This window comes from Cladophialophora immunda (assembly GCF_000835495.1).
Source record: "Cladophialophora immunda strain CBS 83496 unplaced genomic scaffold supercont1.4, whole genome shotgun sequence".
NCBI lineage: Eukaryota > Fungi > Ascomycota > Eurotiomycetes > Chaetothyriales > Herpotrichiellaceae > Cladophialophora > Cladophialophora immunda.
The window spans coordinates 5,584,810-5,606,787 of NW_015622544.1; the positions used below are offsets into that span (position 1 = coordinate 5,584,810).

General features: G+C 54.5%; 7 protein-coding genes across 9 annotated transcripts; 5 read left to right on the forward strand and 2 right to left on the reverse strand.

Annotated features, from left to right (window-relative positions):
- The first annotated feature begins 97 nt into the window (after window positions 1-97).
- Window positions 98-5,688, forward strand: PV07_08244 (uncharacterized protein). The gene is made up of 3 exons (XM_016395389.1): window positions 98-1,771; window positions 1,824-4,652; window positions 4,766-5,688. The coding sequence occupies exons 1-3, from the start codon at window positions 491-493 to the stop codon at window positions 5,117-5,119; spliced, it is 4,464 nt and encodes a 1,487-aa protein (XP_016248808.1). The 5' UTR covers window positions 98-490; the 3' UTR covers window positions 5,120-5,688.
- Window positions 5,689-7,472: 1,784 nt separating this feature from the next.
- Window positions 7,473-7,655, forward strand: PV07_08245 (uncharacterized protein; the record flags this gene model as incomplete). The annotated part of the gene is made up of 1 exon (XM_016395390.1): window positions 7,473-7,655. The coding sequence occupies one exon, from the start codon at window positions 7,473-7,475 to the stop codon at window positions 7,653-7,655; it is 183 nt and encodes a 60-aa protein (XP_016248809.1).
- A 458-nt stretch (window positions 7,656-8,113) lies between these two features.
- Window positions 8,114-8,947, reverse strand: PV07_08246 (uncharacterized protein). Its single transcript, XM_016395391.1, has one exon. The coding sequence runs from the start codon at window positions 8,686-8,688 to the stop codon at window positions 8,386-8,388; it is 303 nt and encodes a 100-aa protein (XP_016248810.1). The 5' UTR covers window positions 8,689-8,947; the 3' UTR covers window positions 8,114-8,385.
- A 284-nt stretch (window positions 8,948-9,231) lies between these two features.
- PV07_08247 lies at window positions 9,232-12,463 on the forward strand. Of its 2 annotated transcripts, XM_016395393.1 has the most exons (4): window positions 9,232-10,088; window positions 10,177-10,297; window positions 10,365-10,806; window positions 10,859-12,463. In XM_016395393.1, the coding sequence occupies exons 1-4, from the start codon at window positions 9,823-9,825 to the stop codon at window positions 10,891-10,893; spliced, it is 864 nt and encodes a 287-aa protein (XP_016248812.1). In that variant the 5' UTR covers window positions 9,232-9,822; the 3' UTR covers window positions 10,894-12,463. The 2 variants fall into 2 exon arrangements, with proteins under 2 accessions (XP_016248812.1, XP_016248811.1); XM_016395392.1 differs by having other exon boundaries at window positions 10,365-12,463.
- Window positions 12,464-14,603: 2,140 nt separating this feature from the next.
- PV07_08248 (uncharacterized protein) lies at window positions 14,604-16,346 on the forward strand (the record flags this gene model as incomplete). The annotated part of the gene is made up of 4 exons (XM_016395394.1): window positions 14,604-14,729; window positions 14,788-15,192; window positions 15,265-16,033; window positions 16,088-16,346. 4 exons carry the CDS (start codon window positions 14,604-14,606, stop codon window positions 16,117-16,119), a joined length of 1,332 nt encoding a protein of 443 aa, XP_016248813.1. The 3' UTR covers window positions 16,120-16,346.
- Window positions 16,347-17,132: 786 nt separating this feature from the next.
- Window positions 17,133-19,151, reverse strand: PV07_08249. Of its 2 annotated transcripts, XM_016395395.1 has the most exons (3): window positions 18,972-19,151; window positions 18,879-18,923; window positions 17,133-18,831 (listed from the first exon to the last, which is right to left on the reverse strand). In XM_016395395.1, exons 1-3 carry the CDS (start codon window positions 19,046-19,048, stop codon window positions 17,499-17,501), a joined length of 1,455 nt encoding a protein of 484 aa, XP_016248814.1. In that variant the 5' UTR covers window positions 19,049-19,151; the 3' UTR covers window positions 17,133-17,498. The 2 variants fall into 2 exon arrangements, with proteins under 2 accessions (XP_016248814.1, XP_016248815.1); XM_016395396.1 differs by having other exon boundaries at window positions 17,133-18,923.
- Window positions 19,152-19,434: 283 nt separating this feature from the next.
- PV07_08250 (dihydroxy-acid dehydratase) lies at window positions 19,435-21,644 on the forward strand. Its single transcript, XM_016395397.1, has one exon. The coding sequence runs from the start codon at window positions 19,663-19,665 to the stop codon at window positions 21,469-21,471; it is 1,809 nt and encodes a 602-aa protein (XP_016248816.1). The 5' UTR covers window positions 19,435-19,662; the 3' UTR covers window positions 21,472-21,644.
- Window positions 21,645-21,978: the final 334 nt, after the last annotated feature.

A 21,978-nucleotide genomic window follows, 5' to 3' on the forward strand; every position in this document is an offset into this window, starting at 1 on the left:
GACAACACACACCCTGGCTTACTAGCGGATACACGGTCTCGAGGCTCAGTCACACAGACGCAGCACACAGCCGAGAGATATGTTTCGCCAACCTGCACGCCGCCTTTCCATTATCTCCCGCTGTCGACCGGCACGAGAAGGCTGTCTGCGGTGACGGATCCCCAACTGTTTCTTTCTGCATCGGCATCTATATGATGTAGAGATGCTTCCATAATGCCCTCGATGCATAGCGGATGTCCTGGCTATCGGGCTACTCCCATTCAACTTCCCCGTCGCGCTGTCAGGTGAGAAGACTGCGTTGTGCGTTGAACTTGTGACCCTCCCAACAACCGGTCTCTCTCAAAGGGGACGCTGACAGTGTGCACTTGCCCAAATGCCTCACGCGTCGTCAACAGCTTGAGAAGGGCATTTCTGCCGTGCGCCGAGGAATTCCGTCGTTTGTCACCTTGACCCGCGTCCCAGATTTGCATTCAGATTCACAAACGACAAGATGTCGAACCTCGAGTCTCCTCCGTCCAAGAAGAGCGGCCTCCGCAAACTTCACATGCGACACACAAACCTCAATCGCCTACCTTCATCCCATATCCCCTCTCGCCTGCGGCTAGGCGACGATGCCCAAGAAGACGTGACCGCCCCCAACCGAGGCTCAAACACGCCCGCCCAATACATGAATCAATCCATCTTTTCCATGATTGCGGCCGCCGGGTCGCGAACCGACTTTAACACGAGATTCGACGAGTCCAGCGATAGTGAAGATGAGATCCCCGGGGAACAAGAACAGACGGCCACAGACAATGCATCACTCCCGGTTGCTTCAGAGACGGGGTCCAGGGAGGCACAATCTACGGCAACAAAGGGCGAGAAAAACGCTGGTGAGAAGAAGGGTAAGCGGCTTTCAAGTCAGCGGCTGGTTCAGTCGTTGCCGCGTCTCTCGGTGAGATCGATGCGCAAGAAAGAGGGCACGCCCCGACAAGATCCAAGTCCTGAGAGTGACGTGACCTCGGAGTCTTCGAGGAGCAATCCACGAGATGCACCTGTTCTGAGTCGGTTGATCACTGCAGAGGCCCAGTTTCAGGAGAGCGCAGAAGGTCAAGACCCGATGGTAGAATCCCCTACAGCCTTGAGGTCAAGAAGCAGAGGCGAGTCGACGCCGCAGACGCTCCTGGCGACGCGGTTGATGGAGATCTTTGGATTTGAAGTGCCCGAACCCGTGGTCGCGGAATATCCGTGTTGGCTGTTGCAAAGCGTGCTCCTGCAAGGCTATCTGTACATCACCAAGCAACACATTTGCTTCTATGCATATCTGCCCAAGAAATCACACACTGTCGCCAAAACCGGATACCTCTCAAAAAAGGGCAGATCGACTTCCAAATACAAAAGATACTGGTTTTCCCTCAAGGGGGATGTCTTGTCCTACTACTCCGATGCCTCCAACCTCTATTTCCCATCCGGAAATATCGACCTCAGGTACGGTATATCTGCAAATCTCTCCAACGACAAGGACAAAGGGAAGTCCAAGGACTGCAAAGATTTCTCTGTCACGACCGACCATCGCACATACCACTTTCGAGCAGACACTGCTTCGAGCGCCAAGGAATGGGTACAGACTCTGCAGAAAACGATCTTCCGCTCCCACAACGACGGAGACAGCGTGAAGATTTCTTTACCAATTGAAAATATCATTGACTTTGAGGAGAGTCCGGTGGTCGAATTCGCTGAGACGGTCAAAATTAGAGTGATCGAAAGTGAAGATTCGTATGCCATTGACGAAGTAAGGACCACTTACCATACCCACCTTTGTTTTGCTGCACTAACTCCTGTAGTATTTCTTCTCCTTTTTCAGCTTTGGTCAAGATGCACTCAACGTGCTCGGAAGCCTACTCACGGAAGCTCCCGCCAGGAGGGCGTCGGAAGACGTACTGTCGCCAACAAGAAAGGTCGAGCCATTCTCCAGTCCTAGAACTAGGCCAACACCTCACCGACATTCTTCGGACGTTGTAGCAGGGAGTCCGAGGGCTCAGTCGAGTCCGCCTCTCAAGGACAGTGTTAGAGCCACCCTGCTACCGTTTTCCGTTGGCAACGATGGCAGAATGTCTCCGAGAATAAGCGGAGAGTTCCCTCGTGGCCATAGTCCTTCACGTTCTAGCAACGAGTTTACGGGGGAATACGGTCGAGCTAGTTTTGAGCGAGGGCGAAGAAGCGGAAGTACGAGCCGTCTTGAGGTGAACAAGTCAAAACGAACAACCCGGTCACCTCTCGCGAGGCACCACGACTCTGAAGATTCATATGTTCAGTCTATCGACAAGGAAACAGATTCGTCTACCGCGCCTCTATCGCCGCGGGCAGAAGCACAAATGTCAGCAAGTCAAATCTTGACCAGGAGCGACGTTTTTCACCAGCCGGCGATTCATCGAATGGAGACATTGGCATCCATGTCTACGGAACCCACAAGGAAATCATCGGACGGGGGGACAATCTTGTCAAGCTCCCCACAACGAGGAGACACATTTCCCATCCCTATCCGAGGCGCACATGAGCCGCAAACGGACCGACTAGCGACAACGCAGAATGAATTCCTCTCATCGGAACTGGAACCAGGCAAAACTTATGTGAGGAACAGTTCCTCGCCGACACTGCAGGATCTGGTCAAAGCCGGATCTTACCCTCTGCAACGAGCTGGAGCTTTTGCTGACTACCTCAAAAGCCGGTCCAGCTCGATGAGAAAGCTTCTAGCCACTGAATCCATGTCCTATCTGGAAAAGGTATCAGGCATGTGGGCTGGAAGTAGGAAGCATTATGGAGAAAACGAGGGCGTCGTGCCCGACGACAGAGGCGTTGATCCGGAAGATGAGGAAGCCAACGTCGGCCACGGCGATCGCTTTCGCGCACATTTCGCATTACCTGCTACGGAGAAATTACAAGCCACCTACTTTGGCTTTCTGCATCGGGTCCTCCCGTTGTATGGCAAGATATACATCAGCAATCGAAAATTCTGCTTTCGAAGTCTCCTACCGGGGACGCGGACCAAGCTGGTGTTGCCGTTGAAAGACATTGAGAATGTGGACAAAGAGAAAGGATTCCGGTTTGGCTATCACGGCCTTGTCTTGGTGATCCGCGGACACGAGGAATTGTTCTTCGAGTTCAGCTCGGCCGAACATCGCGACGATTGCACGGTGACGCTGCTGCACAGCTTAGAAACAGCTCGCTACATGGCCGAGTCCGGCGTCCTTGCCAAAGCGGACGAGGATGACGCAGAAATTGCCAAAGAAGAACACCGCAAGCTCCAAGAAGCCCGCCGCACCTCGACGGCGGGCGATCATGCTCTGGTCCTGCCCGACACCGCCGAGACAATTTACAGTCACAAGGATGAAGAACCATCAGGGCCGGTGCTGTTCGATGATCCTCGCGCTTCAATCATCAACCTCTCCAAACCTAGTGCTTCACTACGCATTACGTGTCTCACAATCGGTTCAAGAGGTGATGTGCAGCCTTACATCGCCTTGTGCAAGGGTCTGCTAGCAGAGGGCCACCGCCCGCGGATTGCGACACACGCTGAATTCGGCCCCTGGGTCCAGAAGCACGGGATAGATTTCAGACCTGTGGATGGTGACCCGGCCGAGTTGATGCGCATCTGTGTCGAGAACGGCATGTTCACATACTCGTTTCTACGGGAAGCCTCGGCGAAGTTCCGCACCTGGATCGATGAACTTCTCACCTCAGCCTGGGCTGCATGTCAAGAGTCGGACCTCCTGATCGAATCCCCCTCGGCCATGGCAGGCATCCACATCGCCGAAGCTCTAGGCATCCCTTACTTTCGCGCCTTCACCATGCCGTGGACCCGCACGCGTGCATACCCGCACGCCTTTGCCGTTCCCGAGCACAAAATCGGGGGAGCGTACAACTACTACTCGTACGTCATGTTTGACAATGTCTTCTGGAAGGCCATTGCGGGGCAAGTCAATCGGTGGCGCAAGAAAGAGTTGGGCTTGAGGAGCACCAATCTGGACAAGATGCAGCCCAACAAGGTGCCCTTCTTGTACAATTTCAGCCCGCATGTGGTGGCCCCGCCGCTGGATTACAGCGACTGGGTCAGAGTGACGGGGTATTGGTTCCTTGACGAAGCCTCGGACTGGACCCCTCCTACCGACCTGACGGATTTCATCAAGAAGGCTCGAGACGACAAGAAGAAACTCGTATACATTGGCTTCGGCAGCATCGTGGTCTCGGACCCCGCAGCCCTCACCAAGACGGTCGTAGACTCGGTCCTCAAGGCTGACGTGCGCTGCATCCTTTCCAAGGGCTGGTCCGACCGCCTCGGCGACCCGCAGGCTGTCAAGGCAGAAGTCCCCTTACCCCCAGACATCTTCCAGATCAAGTCGGCGCCGCACGACTGGCTGTTCCGCCAGATTGACGCGGCGTGCCATCACGGCGGCGCGGGGACCACTGGCGCCAGTCTCCGAGCGGGACTCCCGACGGTCGTCAAACCCTTCTTCGGCGACCAGTTCTTTTTCGGGTCGAGAGTAGAAGATCTTGGCGTGGGCATTTGCTTGAAGAAAGTCAACGTGAGTCTATTCTCGAGGGCGCTTTGGGAGGCGACGCACAGCGAGCGGATGATAGTCAAGGCGAGGTTGTTGGGGGAGCAAATCCGCAAGGTGAGAGATTTTCCTCCCTCCCTCTTTAACTTCCGATTTGCCCACAGCTTTTTTGTTCGCGATCAAGATGAAGAAACCGGGAAATGAAGACGGTACTAATGTCGGTTCGACAGGAGAACGGCGTACAAACCGCGATCCAAGCAATCTACCGCGACCTCGAGTATGCCAGGTCACTAGTCCGAGCCCGGGCCGCGATCCAACAACAGGGCGCTGCCGCCGCGGCTGGAGGAGCAGCTGGGCTGACCGCGATCGATCTCCTCGACGAGGGCGACGACATTGAAGAGTCCTGGACATTTATCGGAGACGAAAGCGATCCGGACATCCAGCGGCGGATGCAAGAGTGGGACACTACGGCGACAGGCCCTACTCCTGTGCGCGGGAGGGCGCCTCGGGTGAGCCTGGATCGAGCGAGGCTGGCGGCCATGCAGGGCGTCGAACCGGTCAGAAAGGCGAGTATCAAGAGATGATCAAGAGATGATCAATAATACGACGACGACGTCTTCCTGTTGGACATGCACGGGCCGAGAACATCATGCGAAACACGTACGATGCTGAAGCAGGGTAGGACGAGGTAGAAAACCAGGGCCCAGGAAAATGATCAGAGCGCGACTTGGGAGCAATCGGATTGTGACGGGAAACAGGGAATCAATCATGGGTGATGTCGATGGGTTGCACAGCGTGGGCGTTCCGGGGGGTTTTATGGGTGAATTGTGCTTGTGCTTGTCGCAAAGACCACGCAGATGTGTTAGAGCCTGTTTGTTTGTTTTTTAAGCTCTCTTCTTCTTGGAGGAGAAGAAGAGTTTAGAGTCCGTTTCGCCCCATGATTCGGAACCGACATGGCGTTCGCCGGGTGTTAAGGGCAAAGGGGACCTATCATCGACTTTGCGGAAGTGTTCATGCAAACAGGGAGCAGCGACCCTGGAGTACGATTGTTGTTTGGTTCGAACCTTTGACGACGTCACGAGTGTCAGATAGATCTAACGGAAGAGACAGACTAGGGGCTTTAGACATGAGATCCGGTAATCCGGGTTTTTTGGGGGGGGGGGGGGGGGGGGAAAGGGTGGGCAATTTGTAACGGGGAATCTTAGACTTTCAGTGCCGCTGAACTCGATGTGTGTTTCCCATTCGTGTTTGGTCTTCTGGGATGCTTTTTGCCACGGTTTCCCGGGTTCGTGTTTGAAGAAGGCCATGGGTGTTTTGTGGTGGTGCATGCTTTCATCACACCACATGGAAAAGCGAGGGGATAACATGAGGTCGCTGCGGAGTACTTTGGACAGGGTGTGGCCGCCGGTTGTCGATTTCCGCCATTCACCGGGCCTCGTGTATCGTATGGAGTTTCCCGCAGCAGGACCTGGAGTCTCTCTCTTATTGCGTTGTGTCGGAGCGCGATAATGCGGATGCTCTACACGAGCGAGGAGTCCCTTTCATAGGTTGTCCAGTCCGCTGAGAAGGGCAAAAACCATCTGATGTCTCGCATGGAGAATTGTCCCGGCCGCCAAGGGAATTCGCTGCCTGGCTCCCGCTTGGCTCTCTGGCGGCGCTCCAGTGGTCTGAGATTTTGATGCTCTGGAGGGAAAACACCTAAATAGGCATATTTGCGGGTGGATACGACTGAGGCTTTGAAGTGGCCTTGAAGATCGTGACCTAGGTATGTAGTCAATAGGAATGGAGCCGGCGCGGAAAGGGAAGATGCGGATCAATCAAAGGTCAAACTTTGGTTTTTGGGGGAGGGGGGAGACGAGCTCTTCAGACTTGCTCGCCAGCTTGTGTCTTTAGCGAGAAGGGTCCGGCGTCCCTGCAGCAGTGCCAAAATTTGGGAGCTCGTCTGACTGTCCCTGACTGCAGTAAACACCATGAATAGAAGCGTGACAAATTGTCATTTCTTTTTTGTCAGGTTGGATCCTCAAAATCGAGCTTGTCAGACACGGGACCACCTCTTGAACCTAGCGTACCCATTTTGGAGGAAGCTTTGGTGCTGGTGGATTCGGCGTTACTTCGAGGTTGCGTTAGCGGCGTGGGTAGATGCCATGCGTCGAGGAGACCACGCAGACAGTTAGAGAGAGACACCAAGACACGGTCGCGTGATGGAAAGAGGCAAGTTGCATGCAGGTAGTTGACGCACGAGGGCGGAGACGTCGAGGCGCGGGACCTGGAACTGGCATGTCAAATCATGAATGACGAGGATGGACTCCGTACAAGTAGTGATGAACCCAAGTTTACGGGATCCTTAACAAGTAGGTAGAACCAAGCAAGGGGGGGCGTCGTGGAGACCGAGGAAGGATTTTAAATCCGGTATTGGTTGATGGATGGTGCTTGTTCTGGTCGCGAAGAAAGAGGTGGAGCAGGGAGGGGAGCAGGAGGATGGATAAATTTCCCGAACTCGAGCCGAGCATGATTGGGCGGTTGGAGAGAAAAGGGAGCTGGCCAGCAGGTGAGAACGCCGCGCCGTGATTGGAAGACGGGGCAGGACGAGTAGTCGAGCTCGAGAGGAGCCGGGGAGATAGATTTCTTGGGATTCTGGAAGCTTTATCCGGCTCAACAGAAGATGGCGGTGGTAGAGTGGTGCAGTGGTAGAGTGGTAGAGTCGTGGATGGTGGAGTGTTGGAGTGGTGGAGTGGCTGAGCTAGAAAGGATGGTCCGGGACATCTGGAGATGGAGCCATTATTATGATTTGCGAGCGGGCCAGGCCGGGGAGGAAGTGGTAACGTGTGTTGCTCGTGCTTATATGCATGCAGAGAGGGCCTGAGGTAAATACAAATCACTTGGCGCAGGCAGGACATACCACGTCCGGTGTAGGCAGGGAGTTGGATGGATGATGGAATGTCAAATGATGGCGGTGGTGGCAAGGGCGGCGGCGGAGGCGGCGGCGGCGGCGAGGATGAGGACGAGGACGAAGACGAGGACGAGGACGACGATGACATGGATGAGGCAGCAGAGAGTCAGATCTTGTCTCAGCAGGGAGGGCTTGTCATCCTCGTGCATTGCATCGGATCCTACCAGTAGAGCAAGAATAGGTACCGAGTAGGTATGAACAGTACTCCGTCCTTGTACAGTATTGTCATTGCGCTTTCTCTCTAAAAACAAGCCATGTGCAATTGGGCGAATAAAGAGCCGGACAAGAGTCACCAGAGGACTCAGAATAACGATTAGGCAGCCGGGCCATCAGATGAGCGCGAGAACGAAGGAAATTAAGCTCGGTGACAAGTAGTGCTTGACCAGTGGGTAGTAATAGTCATGGCAATAGTACGGAACTGGATCTGCACTACAAGTAGTAGCGAGGACGCTGGCTTGCACTCGTAGCTAATGCCCCCAGCTTGGCCAGAACTTGTCCTTGGTAATTAATCCATAGTACTCCGTACCGTGTAGTCCGTACCGAGTACAAGTACTTGTAGGTACCTGGTGTGCTGGAGGCCAGGGATTTGATATTCGGACCAAGTGCGAGCTTAGTACCATCGGTCACGGGCAAATTCCCCATTATTCTTCTTATTCATTATTCCATTCCTTTCCCATCTTGTCCGCGCCCGCCGCCGTTACAACAAACTAACCAGCCAACCACTTGCTGCTGCTTCGTATTCCAAACCGCCCAAAAAGCATCGACCAAAGACCACCAAAACGTTGTTGATGTGCATCATCCGGCCAGCCAATCACCACGGGGCTGCCTCAACCTTCTGCCCTTTGCTTTTCTTCCTTTCTGATGTTTCTTTTCCCTCTCTCCCTCTTTCCCTCGTTGTCTCTAGCCCCCCCATCGAGCAAGTGATCTGTCCAAGAACCATCTCTCGGTTTCTTCCTTGCTGGTCGCCTTCGCTCGGAATCCTTCCCACAAACTCCTGATCGTCACACCCCCTTCTTCTTCGCCTCTGTCGCCTCTTGCTCTGGACCCTGGCGCCCATGATTGTCCACCATCCACATGCACACCCGCGGCTGTTCCCCGTCTTTCACCGTTGCAATCGACCTTGACTTGATGCGCGCGCGTGAGATTTTTCATGACCGTCTCGATCTTGGACCAACGGTTCTTTTCTCGCCCCCAGTCATCCATTCCACCCTCTCCCACACACGCACACGCACACGCTCTCACCCCCTCGACAGGTCATGCTGCGGGCCACTCAGCCTTCGCGACCATTTTCCCTCTCCTTGTCTTGTCTTGTCTTGCCTGGTCCTGTCTCTGCCCGTAGCTTATCCGTCTCTTGCGCACCCCCAAATCTATCGCCCCCCCGCCATCTCCGAACCCGTTGGCTCTGGCAGTCCCCGGTCCGAGCTCGCCGTGCCCAGTATCACTGTTCCAGCCCCCGTTCCTGTCCCTGTAACAAATACCACGATTGCATGTCACACTATTGTGCAATGTTCATGCTTCGGACCACCCTCCCCCTTTCCACCACGGGCGTTCTAGTCGAGCCCATGAGTTCCTCGGCCCTCGAGCAGCTGCAGCAAGGTACGGGGACCTAGACGGGGTCTATTGCGCTGGGCTGTTCTGGGTCTCATTCATGCTCCATCCTTCCGGGTCCCGACCACCACCGCGGGCCCACCACGCGATCCGTTACAATTTTCCCAACGATTGACCGACCATTGGGTGTCGGTACAACGACAATACCTCGACCATTTTTCGGTCGCCTAGAATCACAGCTACCCGTCTTGCCGCAGCACCAGCACCAGCCCATGGACTGACTGACTGACGGGCGGAACTGGACTACCCACCGCACAAATTTCGCCATTCCACCCTTTGGCTAGCCTCTCTCTCTCTCTCTCTCTCTCTCTGCCGCTCTCTCACCACCAACAGACGCCCCCCCTTCGAAACGCTTTGGGACTCCGTCTACCGCGTTGCCCTACCACACTTGCGCAAGTCCGCCATCGAATCCACTCGCCTCGCTCTCCACCCTTTTTCCCTTCTCCGAATACCTAGTACCACGAGATCGGCCACACGCATCTTGCAGCTTGATACATCTACCCGTCGATATCCTCACCATTCTCCCCTCCCGAAAGTTTCTAGCTTGGCTCTTTTCTTCCTTCCTCACTCCTACCTCAGTGTACTGCCTATGCACACTCTCAACTACTCGATTCTGGATCTGTTGTCGGCTGGAACGTCTCGCTGCATCTAGAGGTCCATAACCCATATGTCTTGATCCCCTTCCCCGAAAAAAACCAAACCCCCCTCTTGAGCCTCGGCATATCAGTCATGAAGCCTGGCAATACCACCACCAGTGGCCTGTCTCCACCTTCTACCGCGTCTCCCGCTGGTGTCACCAAAAGTACCTCGTTGCCCATTTCACGGTCAAGCAACTCGACGTGGGAGAAACCTGAACGGGCTCGAACCAGTCACGCTTGCGAACCGTGTCGCGAGCGCAAGACAAAATGTGATGGCTCCCGGCCTTCATGTCGGAGGTGTCTTCACACGGGCACGACTTGCTACTATGGCTACGGCAAGGGATGGAGGAAACGGAAGTAAGCTTTGGCTTTTGGCAACTTGGCCCCCATTGTTGATGAGCCTGCGTGCGAATGCACATGCTGACAGCGACCCCTGCTCTTCCAGGACTGCAGAGGACCTCACGGCAACCTCGCGGCGTTTGGCACGGTATGAGAGTCTCCTCAATGAAATCTTGCCAATGGTCTCGTCAGAGGTACGAGCCTTGATCGAAGAAGCGCGCGACAACGTAAGGCATTCCTGTTGCGGAGAACCACCTACTCAATGCAACGGTGCTAACCTTGTGATGATGACAGGATACTGGGGCATCAAATAATGGTTCTGAGAGTGCGGATACGGAGCAAAATCTGCTGCCACCGGCTTTGCTCAAGACTGAGTCGAGCATGACAGGATCGGGTGGCCGCATCATCCTGCCGTTCCCAATACCTAGCCCGCATGTCCCAGCACCCTCGCGCTCATCAACGTCGTCGGGGACATTTGATTCGGTTCCCCCGCCCCCTACAATTGCGAACACCGCCCCAGGATCTACCGTCCAGACATCGTCGCGCCTGTCACCCGACTCTAACAACTCGGGAACCCGGCTGCCATCCATCACCGCCGAGGGGCTTCTGATCGAAACCGGACTCAGAGATCGATCGCCTACCAGTCTACACCGCCCGGTTGACCCGGTTGGAAGCTATGGACAAGACCGGCTGGGGGCGCCGCCAACCTCTCCGACCAGTCACACGTCCGTTGGAGGTGCGTTAACCGGACCACGTCCTGGACGTTCAGATACTGACCCGCGGAGAAGAGACTATGCGGTCCCCACAGTTTTCCCCTGGCTGAAATCCAACGAAGCTGCCGCAGTCCGCAATTGAAACATGTTCAACACCTCTTCAATCCGTTATCTTGCACGTGATGGGTGTCCTCGGTTGTGATCTCGATCTCGCTTCCTGGCGGAGCTACTGGACCTAGGGACGACTCTCCAAAAACTCCGCACCCGGGACGAGGTTCTAGGCCTCGGAGCTCGACATTGCGCAGAAGTCTCAGACGTGGGACAATTCCTGCGCAACACCCATGTCAGGGGGGGAGAAGACTTTACCCTGATCTTCACGGAGATTTTTGCTCGGAAGAGAGAATGATCTGCGACTGGCCATCGCCGATGGAGGGTGGCTGTCTGGCCGACAATCACTACGGACATCTGCCGTCAGGAATCTGCCACTCGGATTTGGGCGAGGGATGTTCCTGCAGAATGTGCGAAAAGAGGGCATAATCATTCTTGGTGCGCCACCCCCTCGAGGGCGATCCGCCGGGCCAACCACCTTTTGCAGAGTCAGCGCAGAGATAGATGGGATGGCAGATTTCGAGACTGCGATGCAGGGACTGGGTGCAGAAGGGAAGACTTCGACGTTTCGCAGTCGAGGGCCGACGCCATTCGTCACGGCCCTGGCAGGATCCACCGCACGCCCAGTCGCCTTGGCACTGCAACGGCACGGGACTGGACTGGCCAGTTCTAATTACCTTCCAATTTGGTTCCGAGTGGTGGCGGACTGGTCTTCCGAGTGACACGTCATGCAGCAGGCCCCCTATCTCACCCTATGACAGTCCGGCCTCCGAGAAAAGAAAGAAGAGTGACTTGTTGCTGACGGTGGTGATGTTGTCATCGGATAATGGGGTCCGTGATCGGGCCATTGCTCAGCGAAAGGGGGCCACCAGGGCTCATTTGGAAATGGCCCGTTGGCTGTCAGACTAACGGGACATGCACATCCGGAGGCAATCAGCCGAATTCCGGAGTCGAAGACAAGATCACCATGTCCGAGGTCCATTGGCTTGGTCTCAACGACCATGAGCCACACCCACGGATCTGCAGCACTTCAACAGTCCATGCGATGCTCATGGACCGCCGTCACCCTATCCCTTCTACCCGTCGGTGAGGCCTGAAGCTGCGTCGGGGTTGGTTGGGTGATGCGGGTAGAGGAGAGTTACATGATGATGACTTCTTCGCGAGTCCAAAGCAGCTACGAGTCACAACACCGTTTGTGATGACCCAGCCCTCAGCTTAGATGACTCTGACGGGTAGACAGCACCAGATTCATACGACACAGTAACGCCAACTTAGAAAATCTAGACTGATGCCAACATGGATGCGCTGGACTAATGTGGATGCGCTTAAAAATCCGGGGTGTGGTTAATTCACTTTCCTATTCAAATTATAGCATTGGTCTCCATTGGTCTCGATTCTCCCAGATTCTGCACACCAAACCCTCCAGACGTCTTGCAGTGACGGGGCGATAACACCACACATCAGTTGCTGACCTGTGGAGAGGCACACAATGTTAGTCATGGCTATATTACCTCGGGTATACCGTCAAACACATTCGAGATATAAATGGCAAGTTTTATGCCGTCCCACTCTTTCACCCAGGCTGCCTTCATCCGTTCTTTTCCGGCGCTTGATGTCCCAACTCCTTGGGCATTGTGCTCCTAACCTCAACAGTCTGCGAGCAAAGAGAGATGCACGTGATATGGAGCAATCCGAATCCATGATATCTGGCGAGGGCGCCTTTTTTTTTTTTTATTCAGAAGAGCTCAACGCACCTTGTCGGGGACGTTTTTCCCTGTGGCCTTTTCAAACATGTCTCTCGCCTTGTCGGTGATCTTCTCGTTCATGCTTCTCTGTTTGGCCGGGTCGATTTTGCCTGATCAAGCGCGACTGGTGTTAGAATATTGCTTCAGAGTACGCATTCCCCCCAGGATATCACGGCTGCAAGCAGATGAAATAGGAAGGAGTCTGCGACCAGGCGAGCAGCAGGACGCGGAAAGGGAGAAAAGGTACCTTGGCCGAACTTCTTCTCGACTGCGTCGAGGCCTGTGCAAGACGAAAACTGGTTAACCTCATAGTTCGTAGCTGAGTAGGGGATGGAGCGAAGGCTATTCACCCTTGTCAACGTAGTCCTCCTGCTGCCCGGCTGCCTGTCCTTGGTTGTTCATTCTGATTGAATCACAGAGGAGATTGCTTCTCAGAAATGGTTCGATGGTGTAAAGACCTCACGATGCTGATGTACAATGGGTTCCAGTCAACTATAGCTTCGGACACGACGCACCGGCCGGCTTATCTTTATAGCTAAATCAACACCCTCTTCTCCGTGGGCCATGACCATTGCATGTGCTACTTGGTGCTCAGTGCAGGATGGTAAAGGAAAGGATCTGACAGTTAGGCGTGCTGCAAAATACCATCATACATCATAGCGGAGCTGGCATGCAATCAATGTGCCACTGATGTGAGTTTCCGGGCGCTGAGGAACAAGCCGGCAGACTTGGGCCAGGACTTGGACAAAGACAAAAACAAGATTCAGCTGGGCATGGTTGTTTTGTTGATGGAGCGGGAGAGAGGCTGAAGCCCGGTCGGGCGGGCTTCGACGATTTTCCCCACTGACGTCATTTAACCCCAAATAGGTATAGCCTGCGTTGGAGTTGGGAACCCCAAGCTCATGCCAAGCTTCTCTGGGCTTCACGTGATGAGGCTTGGCATTGTCGCGCCTTCTCGTCGCTGAAACATGTGAACAGCTTCACCATTGTTCGGCTGTTCAACCCTCCGGTGACCATCGCTCTTTTCCCTTTCTTTTGGGAGTCACTGAGAGACATGAACTGTCTCAAGTAACCACTGTGGCTGGTACCTTCTCCCAAATACAGTGTCTTCAACGTGCCGCCACGGTCGGGATGAAAGCGGCTGCTTCGCTGCGCCGGCGGCCCCCAGCCTCATATCGCTTCCTCAAGTTCCTCCGGTGTCGCAGTTAAATTGCAACTTTCCGTGAAGCTGAGCCCAATTCTGCGATGGCCCTCCCAAAAGTGGACAGGTGCCGCCTCCGTCAGGTTCTGGCCCATCTCCCCCAGATCAAGGCCGAGACGCCGAGATCTCGACCCAAGCGTTCGCCCTGCGCAAACACCCCTTTCGCCCATCTTTCTCGCGCAGATCAGTCCGAGCGTTGGAACGGCTGCTGCTCGGCAACTACCAGCTTCCGGAAGATAGCCTGGGCGCGCTTACTCCATAGATGGGATACAGGGATCGCTCTTTTCTCCCCCTTCGAGATGTTCCTCCTTGATACAACACCATTGGAAAAGTTGAAACAAGCAACTTCTATCATCCGGTGTCAAAATTTGTAGTGAGTTGAACACTTCTGCTTACAAGATGACCTCCGTACGGGTTACCGAGATGGATGAGCGAGCAAGCGATGCTCGGATCTTCACGCTTCCATCTTGGAACATGTCTGCTATCCTCCAGTATTTCTATATAACTCTCCTTCTCCCTGCGGCCAATATGATATCGACCAGCAGTTCTTCCAACCAGCGCTCGCCTCCCAGTCCTTCCTTCAACAGACTTTTGACAAGTCATTCTTTTCTTCGAGGCTTTTGATAAGTCTGCCTTTCATTGCATTCACCCAAGCTTTTGACAAGCTCTCCTTCGCTCTTGACGTGTGCTGGACACTATCATTCATCGATTCTACGGTATACACCTATAGCCTCATTTGTACACGTACAATACACCTTTCCCCAACATGAAAGCATTCACTCTTTCCGGGCTGAGCGCCCTCTTTGCCGGCTTGACGTTGGCTCATCCTGTTGCCAAACGCGGTGGTAGCTTCTCAGAGGTCGACATTACCATCCTGCAATTTGCTTTGACGGTTAGTTGCAACCTCTCCACTCGAGACGGACACCAGTAACCTGACCACTTTTGAACAGCTCGAGCATCTCGAAAACACCTTCTACAAGGAGGCCTTCGCCAGCTTCCAGCTGCAGGACTTCCTCAATGCCGGCTTTGACGAGGAATTCTTCATCAACCTCGAATTCATCGCCTCAGACGAATCCGCGCATGTTGAGTTTCTCATTGCGGCGATTGAGTCTGCTGGCATTCAGCCGGTCCAGCCTTGCCAATATAGCTTCCCAGTGACAGATGTTACCAGCTTTGTCACCGTCAGCGCTATCTTGGAGTCTGTTGGAACCAGTGCTTATCTCGGCGCGGCCCCGTTCATTGGATCACGAGATATCCTCTCGGTGGCTGCGAGCATCATGGCCACGGAAGCGTTGCATACCAGCTCGCAGAGAAGCTCGTTGGGTGCAGTTGCCGCAGCCAGTGCATTTACTACTGTAAGTTCAGCTGTATTTCGGCGCAGAACACCATTCCATAGCTGGCTTTTTACTAACGTGTGGCTATTCAAGTCCCTTGACGCCAACTCGGTTTTCACCATTGCCTCGCAATTCATCGTCTCCTGCCCTTCGGAGAACCCGCCGTTGCCGTTCACTGCATTCCCCGGCTTGAAGGTCAACTCTCAACCCTGCTTCGATGAGAGCAGCAGTAGCGAGACATTCTCCACTGATTCCGTCAACTACGCTACCGTTGTCTCTGACATTGAAAGTGCCACGGACACTACCAGCGCGTATGTCGCTGATGTCACCGACTCTACGACCACTGTGGCATATGACAACACCTCGACCACCACCACTGTTGATTACACCACTACCACTGACTCGGCGGCCTATACGACGTCCACCACCACGACTATGGACATGTCGACCACCACCACCACCACGACTACCACCATGGATATGGCCTCAATGACCATGACCATGTCTATGTCCACGTCGGCGCCCGCATATGCGCGCCGAAGCACCGCTCTCGAAGCGCGCACAAACGGCGGCTCGGTTTCGTCTTGCTCCGCCCCGGGTGCCGGCTCCTCTATGCAACTGATTCCCGACTTTTCGCAATCGCATCATGACTTCTCCCAAGTTGAAATCATCTTTGTGACGTTCATCGCGGGTATCGAGGTTGTGTCGGTGCAGGCTGTCTTTGAACGCGATGGGAGCATCAACGTAAGCATCCCAGGAAGCATTGGTGGCGGGCAGGTGTTTATTTTCATCACCATTGTGGACATTTCGGGACGAAGCTTGAGTGACAGTGAAGTGCTCTTCGGACCCGCCATCATGGAGAGTGAGTTCTGCCCTTCGAGTCATTTGGACGGTTCAAACGCTGACTTCTGACCAGTTGCTCCATCCTTCCCCTCTATCAGCCAGTAAATGTGACCAAGCATGCGCCGTGGGTGGCATCCTAGGTGAATCGGCGGGTCAGTGGGAGGAAACAAGAATGGTCTCTTGGAGGATGTTTGAGTCTCGGGATCAGGATGGGCTGTCGATCCCCTTTTTTCGTGTCTCTCCTTAACGACCATTTGTGGTTTCTGGGCTTTGTTATCATCTGCTTCTACGTTGTTCTAGCGAATCTAAGAGGGAAAGGAAGGGAAGGGATAGAAGCAAAAAGCCGCCGTGTGCGCGCAGGTCTTATATTGTATATCGCCCACTCAAAACGTCTGCTGATGGGGAAAGGCAGGAAAGAATGAAGAAAAGAACGAAGGAGATTTTCCAAAAATGAAGATACCCAGAGAAAATCAGGCAGATGACCAATGTGATATGACGAAAAACAAGCAAAAATTAAGCGTGTGGCCTTTGAGACTGGTCGTCGACCCGGATTGCGGTGGAAGAGGAAGAGGCGGATCACTCTTTGAGATGGAAACCGACCGGCTCGGCACGAGCGATCGAAAGCCCCGGGAGATTTTCAAGGGCTCATTGACCATGACTGCTCCTTTCCAGGCGTCTCTCTACTTGCTGTTGTGTCCATGTCCGGTGTCCATGGGGCCTTGTCTGTCTGTCTGTCTGTCTGTCTGTCTGTCCGAGCGTGTCCTCCTTGAACGTGACGTGACATGACAAATTCTCGGACCCGGATGCGGACGGTCGTGAGGAAGTGATACCGATCTATCAAGTCAAGTCAAGTCAAGGCAAGGCATTCCTGGATCACGGATTCGCGGATTCACCCAGGCCTCAGCCCCAAACCTTACCCTGCCCTACGCTGCCCTGCCCTGCCCTGGGCACAATCGAAACGTTTCAGGTGGTGTTTTGTTTGACCTCTGCCCGGGTGGGTGGTGTAGTGTAGTACTCCGTATCCGTACCTCTATAGAAGGACCGTGTAGGAGATGAGACCAAGGAAAGGAGGAAGGATATTAGCGATGTCAGACTGCATGGGCCCCAAAACCATCACTAGCTATTGAATGGGTCATTATTTCTCTTACTATATAAAATGGCTATACACATCACCAGCATAAACGAGGCGCGGAGTGGGAGATTGGGTACTGTTCCGCGGCGGAAAACGCTCTCGATGGGATGGTCAAGATCCGGAAGTGCCAACAAGTTATCCAGAGCCAGAAGAAACAACGCTCCTCCTGCACACCCCGGAGGCTGGTACAGTATCTAATGATCTGACCAGGGCCCTTCCGGGAGAAAGCCCCTTTAGCCCTCGGACACGCCTTTCCGCCTGATGTTTGCTGTAACGCCATGCGTCGTCCAGATCGTGAGGTCGTTCCCGAAATCTCGACTCCCGCACCCGTCTCCCCATCACCATTGAGTAATCAACCCATGAAGCCGCTCCGGTACTGACAGACATACTCGTGGTAATACTGCCTCCGCTCGCGCACAACCGGGTCGTCGTGCCCAGCGGCATCCTCACGACCGAAGCACGGGCTCACCCCGATCTGGGGCCGGTCGAGGTGCTTGTCCATCAAGCACCCCGGAATCGCTTCATCGTCGAGCCAAAACGTCCCGGCCGTCATTCGGGGCTCGATCGCCGACACTTGCACGACGTAGTTATCCACAAGAACCTTGAGCCGCTGCTTCAGCCCTTCCAGAGACGACACCTCTGGGCCAGCTCTGCCCGCGGCCCGGGCCTCCACATATTGTTCCAGCTCATACAATAGGCATGGATACATGATGATCAAGTCGTCAAGGGTCAGCAAGGAATCTTCCCGCGTCAGATGGCTGCGGACCTCCGCCGCGGATACGACCCCATCATCTCCAGTAAACACTAGGATGTCCGGGTACATGGCAGAGCTGATTGCTTGGTTCATCGTCGTGAAGGCGACGGACAGAAACCCCATCGTCGGCGTATCGAGGTCACGGTGGTGCATTTGCGCTATCCGGCGAAGCAGCCTTGCGTAGTCAGAGCCTATGACCTTGAGCTCGAGAAAAGCCTGGCGCTTGCCCAGAGGGAATCGTTTGATGACATTGAGGTCATTGTTCGCATCGGCCGATAGACCCATGAAGGTAGCAGCCATCAGCCGCACTATTTCGGACTGTGTGTGTCCGTGTTGCGTCGCTTCTCGGAGAATCTTCTCTCCGCTTTTCATATGCGCCATGGCGGCGGGGAAATCCTCATTGCACTGAGCCATCGAGGAGAACAATCGGCAAACGATCAGCGCGATATCCCACGATGGAGGCTGGTCGGAGAACGCGCGGACAGCCTGGGCTCTCTGCTCCAGGATCAGGTTGGTGTGGTCAGTCCTCGAAACATAAGAATCAAAGGTAGCTGCCACCGCCACCATCCCATGATGGACCGATGGATTCTGCCAAGCCGCTTGAGGGACAATGGATTGCCAGAAGTGATGCCACTTTCTGGTAGAAGAAAGAAGAGGCGCAGTTTTGAGGAGGAACAGCTGGGTATAGCTTTGGTCCACATCCGCCCTCCACGGGCTCGAGGGTTCGAGAAGGAGCTTAGAGAAATCGGAAAGAGTCTGATTCCTATTGCTTGCTGTTATTGGGGATGTAAGAGGTCCTCGGTCCGGCGATAATGATTGCAAGGGACGTGGATCTGGCGCCGACGGCTCGGGCTCGACTTTGCGAGATGGCTCAAACAGCCACGTCTTCGGAGGTTCGTATCCGTCACAACGAAACTTGTCTTTCAGACATCTTGATCGACCTTAGCGTGTGGCATGTCGAAGTCGGGTCGTCGTTACCTCATACAATGCGGCTTCCCTTCGTCGCAGCGTCTGTGCCGTATCCTAGAGCGGTCATCGACATGGGAAGACTCCAGACGCCTACGCACTTACTTGCAAGTCTTACATCCAGTCCTGACTTTCGGAGCCCATCGCCTTTGCCGCTGTGCTTGTGACGATGGTGGTGGCATTTTGTCGGTGGTCCTATGCCGAGGAGATCTCTTGCTTGATATTCACATGACGACCGTATGAGGGACGATACAAGGGCAGCAGAGTGGAACCCAAGTATCTGACTGCTCGGTGGAGATGGAAGATGAGAAGAGGTCGTGAATGTCGAGTAACGTAGGCATATTACCACAAAACTGGCAAACATAAAAAACAAGGCCATCGCTGCAAACAGTGCAAACCCCCTGGGCCTAGGAAGCGCAGCCTCGTCGACCCCTCCAACCTCATCCCGTCCATCAACCCCTCGTTCGGCATCAACACCGAGGAACCGCTGTGAAAATGTGGGGGAGCCAGGGCACGTCGATGCCCGATGTGAGCAGCGGATCCTGCCAATTGCACCTCTTGTATTTCGAACGCTCTTTCTCACCATCATTTTTCAGTCACAAAGTTTCTCTCCAGCAGTCACCGTAGCCACCGTATCGTCGCCAGGAGCTCGATATCCCCCGCACTTGCGCCGGGCAATCTGTTACTGGAGAGTGGTTTTTGTGTATATTCTCTTCCCGCGAGGCATTACCTGTCACGCGGTTTCCTCTTGTGCAGTTGTGCGGGATTGAGCTTGGAACACCACCCAACCTCCGACATGGATAAAACAGGAGGCTTCCAGGAACCCCGCTACCTCGACTTCGTGCGCTCCTCGGAGCCCACCGGCGTCGATGGCAAACCCATGCTCAACCGCTACTCCACCCATCTCACTCGCCAGCATGACTTCCCCGGGGCGCAGGCCATGCTCTTCGCCGCGGGGGTGCCCGACAGGCACGCAATGCAGACGGCTCCTCATGTCGGCATCGCTAGTGTCTGGTGGGAAGGAAACCCCTGCAATATGCACCTGCTGGACCTGGGCAAGGAGGTCAAGAAAGCCGTCAATGCGCGTGGAATGCTGGGCTGGCAGTACAACACCATCGGCGTAAGTGATGCCATCACCATGGGGAACCAAGGGATGCGATTCAGCTTGCAAACACGTGAGATCATCGCGGACTCCGTCGAGACGGTGACGTGTGCCCAAGCCCATGATGCCAACATCACTATTCCCGGCTGCGACAAGAACATGCCCGGTTGCATCATGGGAATGACGAGGCACAACAGACCGAGTCTGATGATCTATGGAGGGACGATTGATAAGGGCTACTCAGAGACGCTGCGCCGCCCAGTCAACATTGCTACCTGTTACGAGGCCTTCGGTGCGTATACATTTAATACTTTGCGCCAACCGGATGATGGGGGAGATACGTCCAAGACCAAAGACGAGATCATGGAGGATCTAGAAAGACATGCTTGTCCAGGAGCCGGAGCCTGTGGCGGCATGTACACTGCCAACACGATGGCCACCGCAATCGAGTCAATGGGACTGACATTGCCCGGGTCAAGCTCAACACCAGCGAGCTCACCAGCCAAAATGCGCGAATGTGCCAAAGCCGCAGACGCCATCAAAGTCTGCTTGGAACAGGACATCACGCCGAGGAAACTTTTGACACCCAAATCCTTTGAGAATGCTCTCGTCATCACCATGGCTCTAGGAGGAAGTACAAATGCTGTCCTCCACTTACTTGCTATGGCCGTCACTGCCGGTGTGGAGCTCACGCTCGATGACTTCCAACGCGTGAGCAATAAGATCCCTTTCCTCGCAGACCTTGCGCCATCAGGAAAGTTCTCGATGGCCGATCTGTATGAGATTGGAGGCGTGCCGAGTGTGCAGAAACTCCTCATCGCCGCCGGCCTCCTCGACGGCTCTATTCCAACAGTGACTGGCAAGACCTTGGCCGAGAATGTGGCGAGCTGGCCTAGTCTGCCTAGCGATCAGGTCATTATTAAGAGCCTGAATAGCCCCATCAAAGAGAGCGGCCACATCCAGATTCTCAGGGGCAACTTTGCGCCTGCGGGAGCGGTGGCCAAGATCACCGGGAAAGAAGGTCTTCGCTTTACAGGGAAGGCAATGTGTTTTGAGAAAGAGGCGGAACTAAACGAGGCGTTGAACAGGGGCGCCATACCGCGCGGAGAGAATCTTGTGCTGATAGTAAGATATGAAGGACCTAAGGGTGGACCAGGAATGCCAGAGCAGCTCAAGGCCAGTGCAGCCATCATGGGGGCAGGACTCACCAACGTCGCTCTGGTGACCGACGGACGGTACTCGGGTGCATCACACGGATTCATCGTGGGCCATGTTTGCCCAGAGGCAGCGGTTGGTGGCCCGATTGCGTTGGTCAAGGACGGTGATGAAGTGACGATCGACGCCGAGACAAACACTATCTCGATGGATGTCAGTGATGAGGAGTTGGAAAGGCGCCGCAAGGAATGGAAACCTCCGAGACCGGCGGTAACGAGAGGCACGCTGGCAAAATATGCCGCCCTGGTTAGTGACGCCAGTCATGGGGCCGTTACAGATTTGTTTTGAAAGCCGCGAGCCCGCGGAAACGTGACTAACCCGGCAAGAAATGGGGAATCTGGGCCGCCAGAACGTTGCGAGTCTCTCTTGACCAAGTCTGACAGAGAACAAAGACAATCTCACACGCCTGTAGCAAAAAATTGCTTGTTCTACCCCATAGTCTGTGTCATACCCCAGGATTATGGTGATGTTGAGCCAACCTGCTATCTCAGTATTTGTGACCCAATCGAGGTTGTAGTGGTTGACAGTTCTTGGTCCTTTCGCGGTTCATTGGGAGCCGAAAGAGAGCCATGACGGCAGCTCTTGCAGCAGCGGAGACCAGGTCTTCTGGATCGTGTCTCTAGATGCCTGGAGATGGCTCGTGACGAACGGTCGACGTCGAGACGACAGGAAGAGGCACTTGTAGAAGGAGCTGGTGTGATGCGCTCGCAGTTTCACAGACAGAAATGAGAATAACCAGGTGGTCAGGAGCAAGACAAAAGCCCCATATGGCAGCCAATATAGTGGAACAGCATG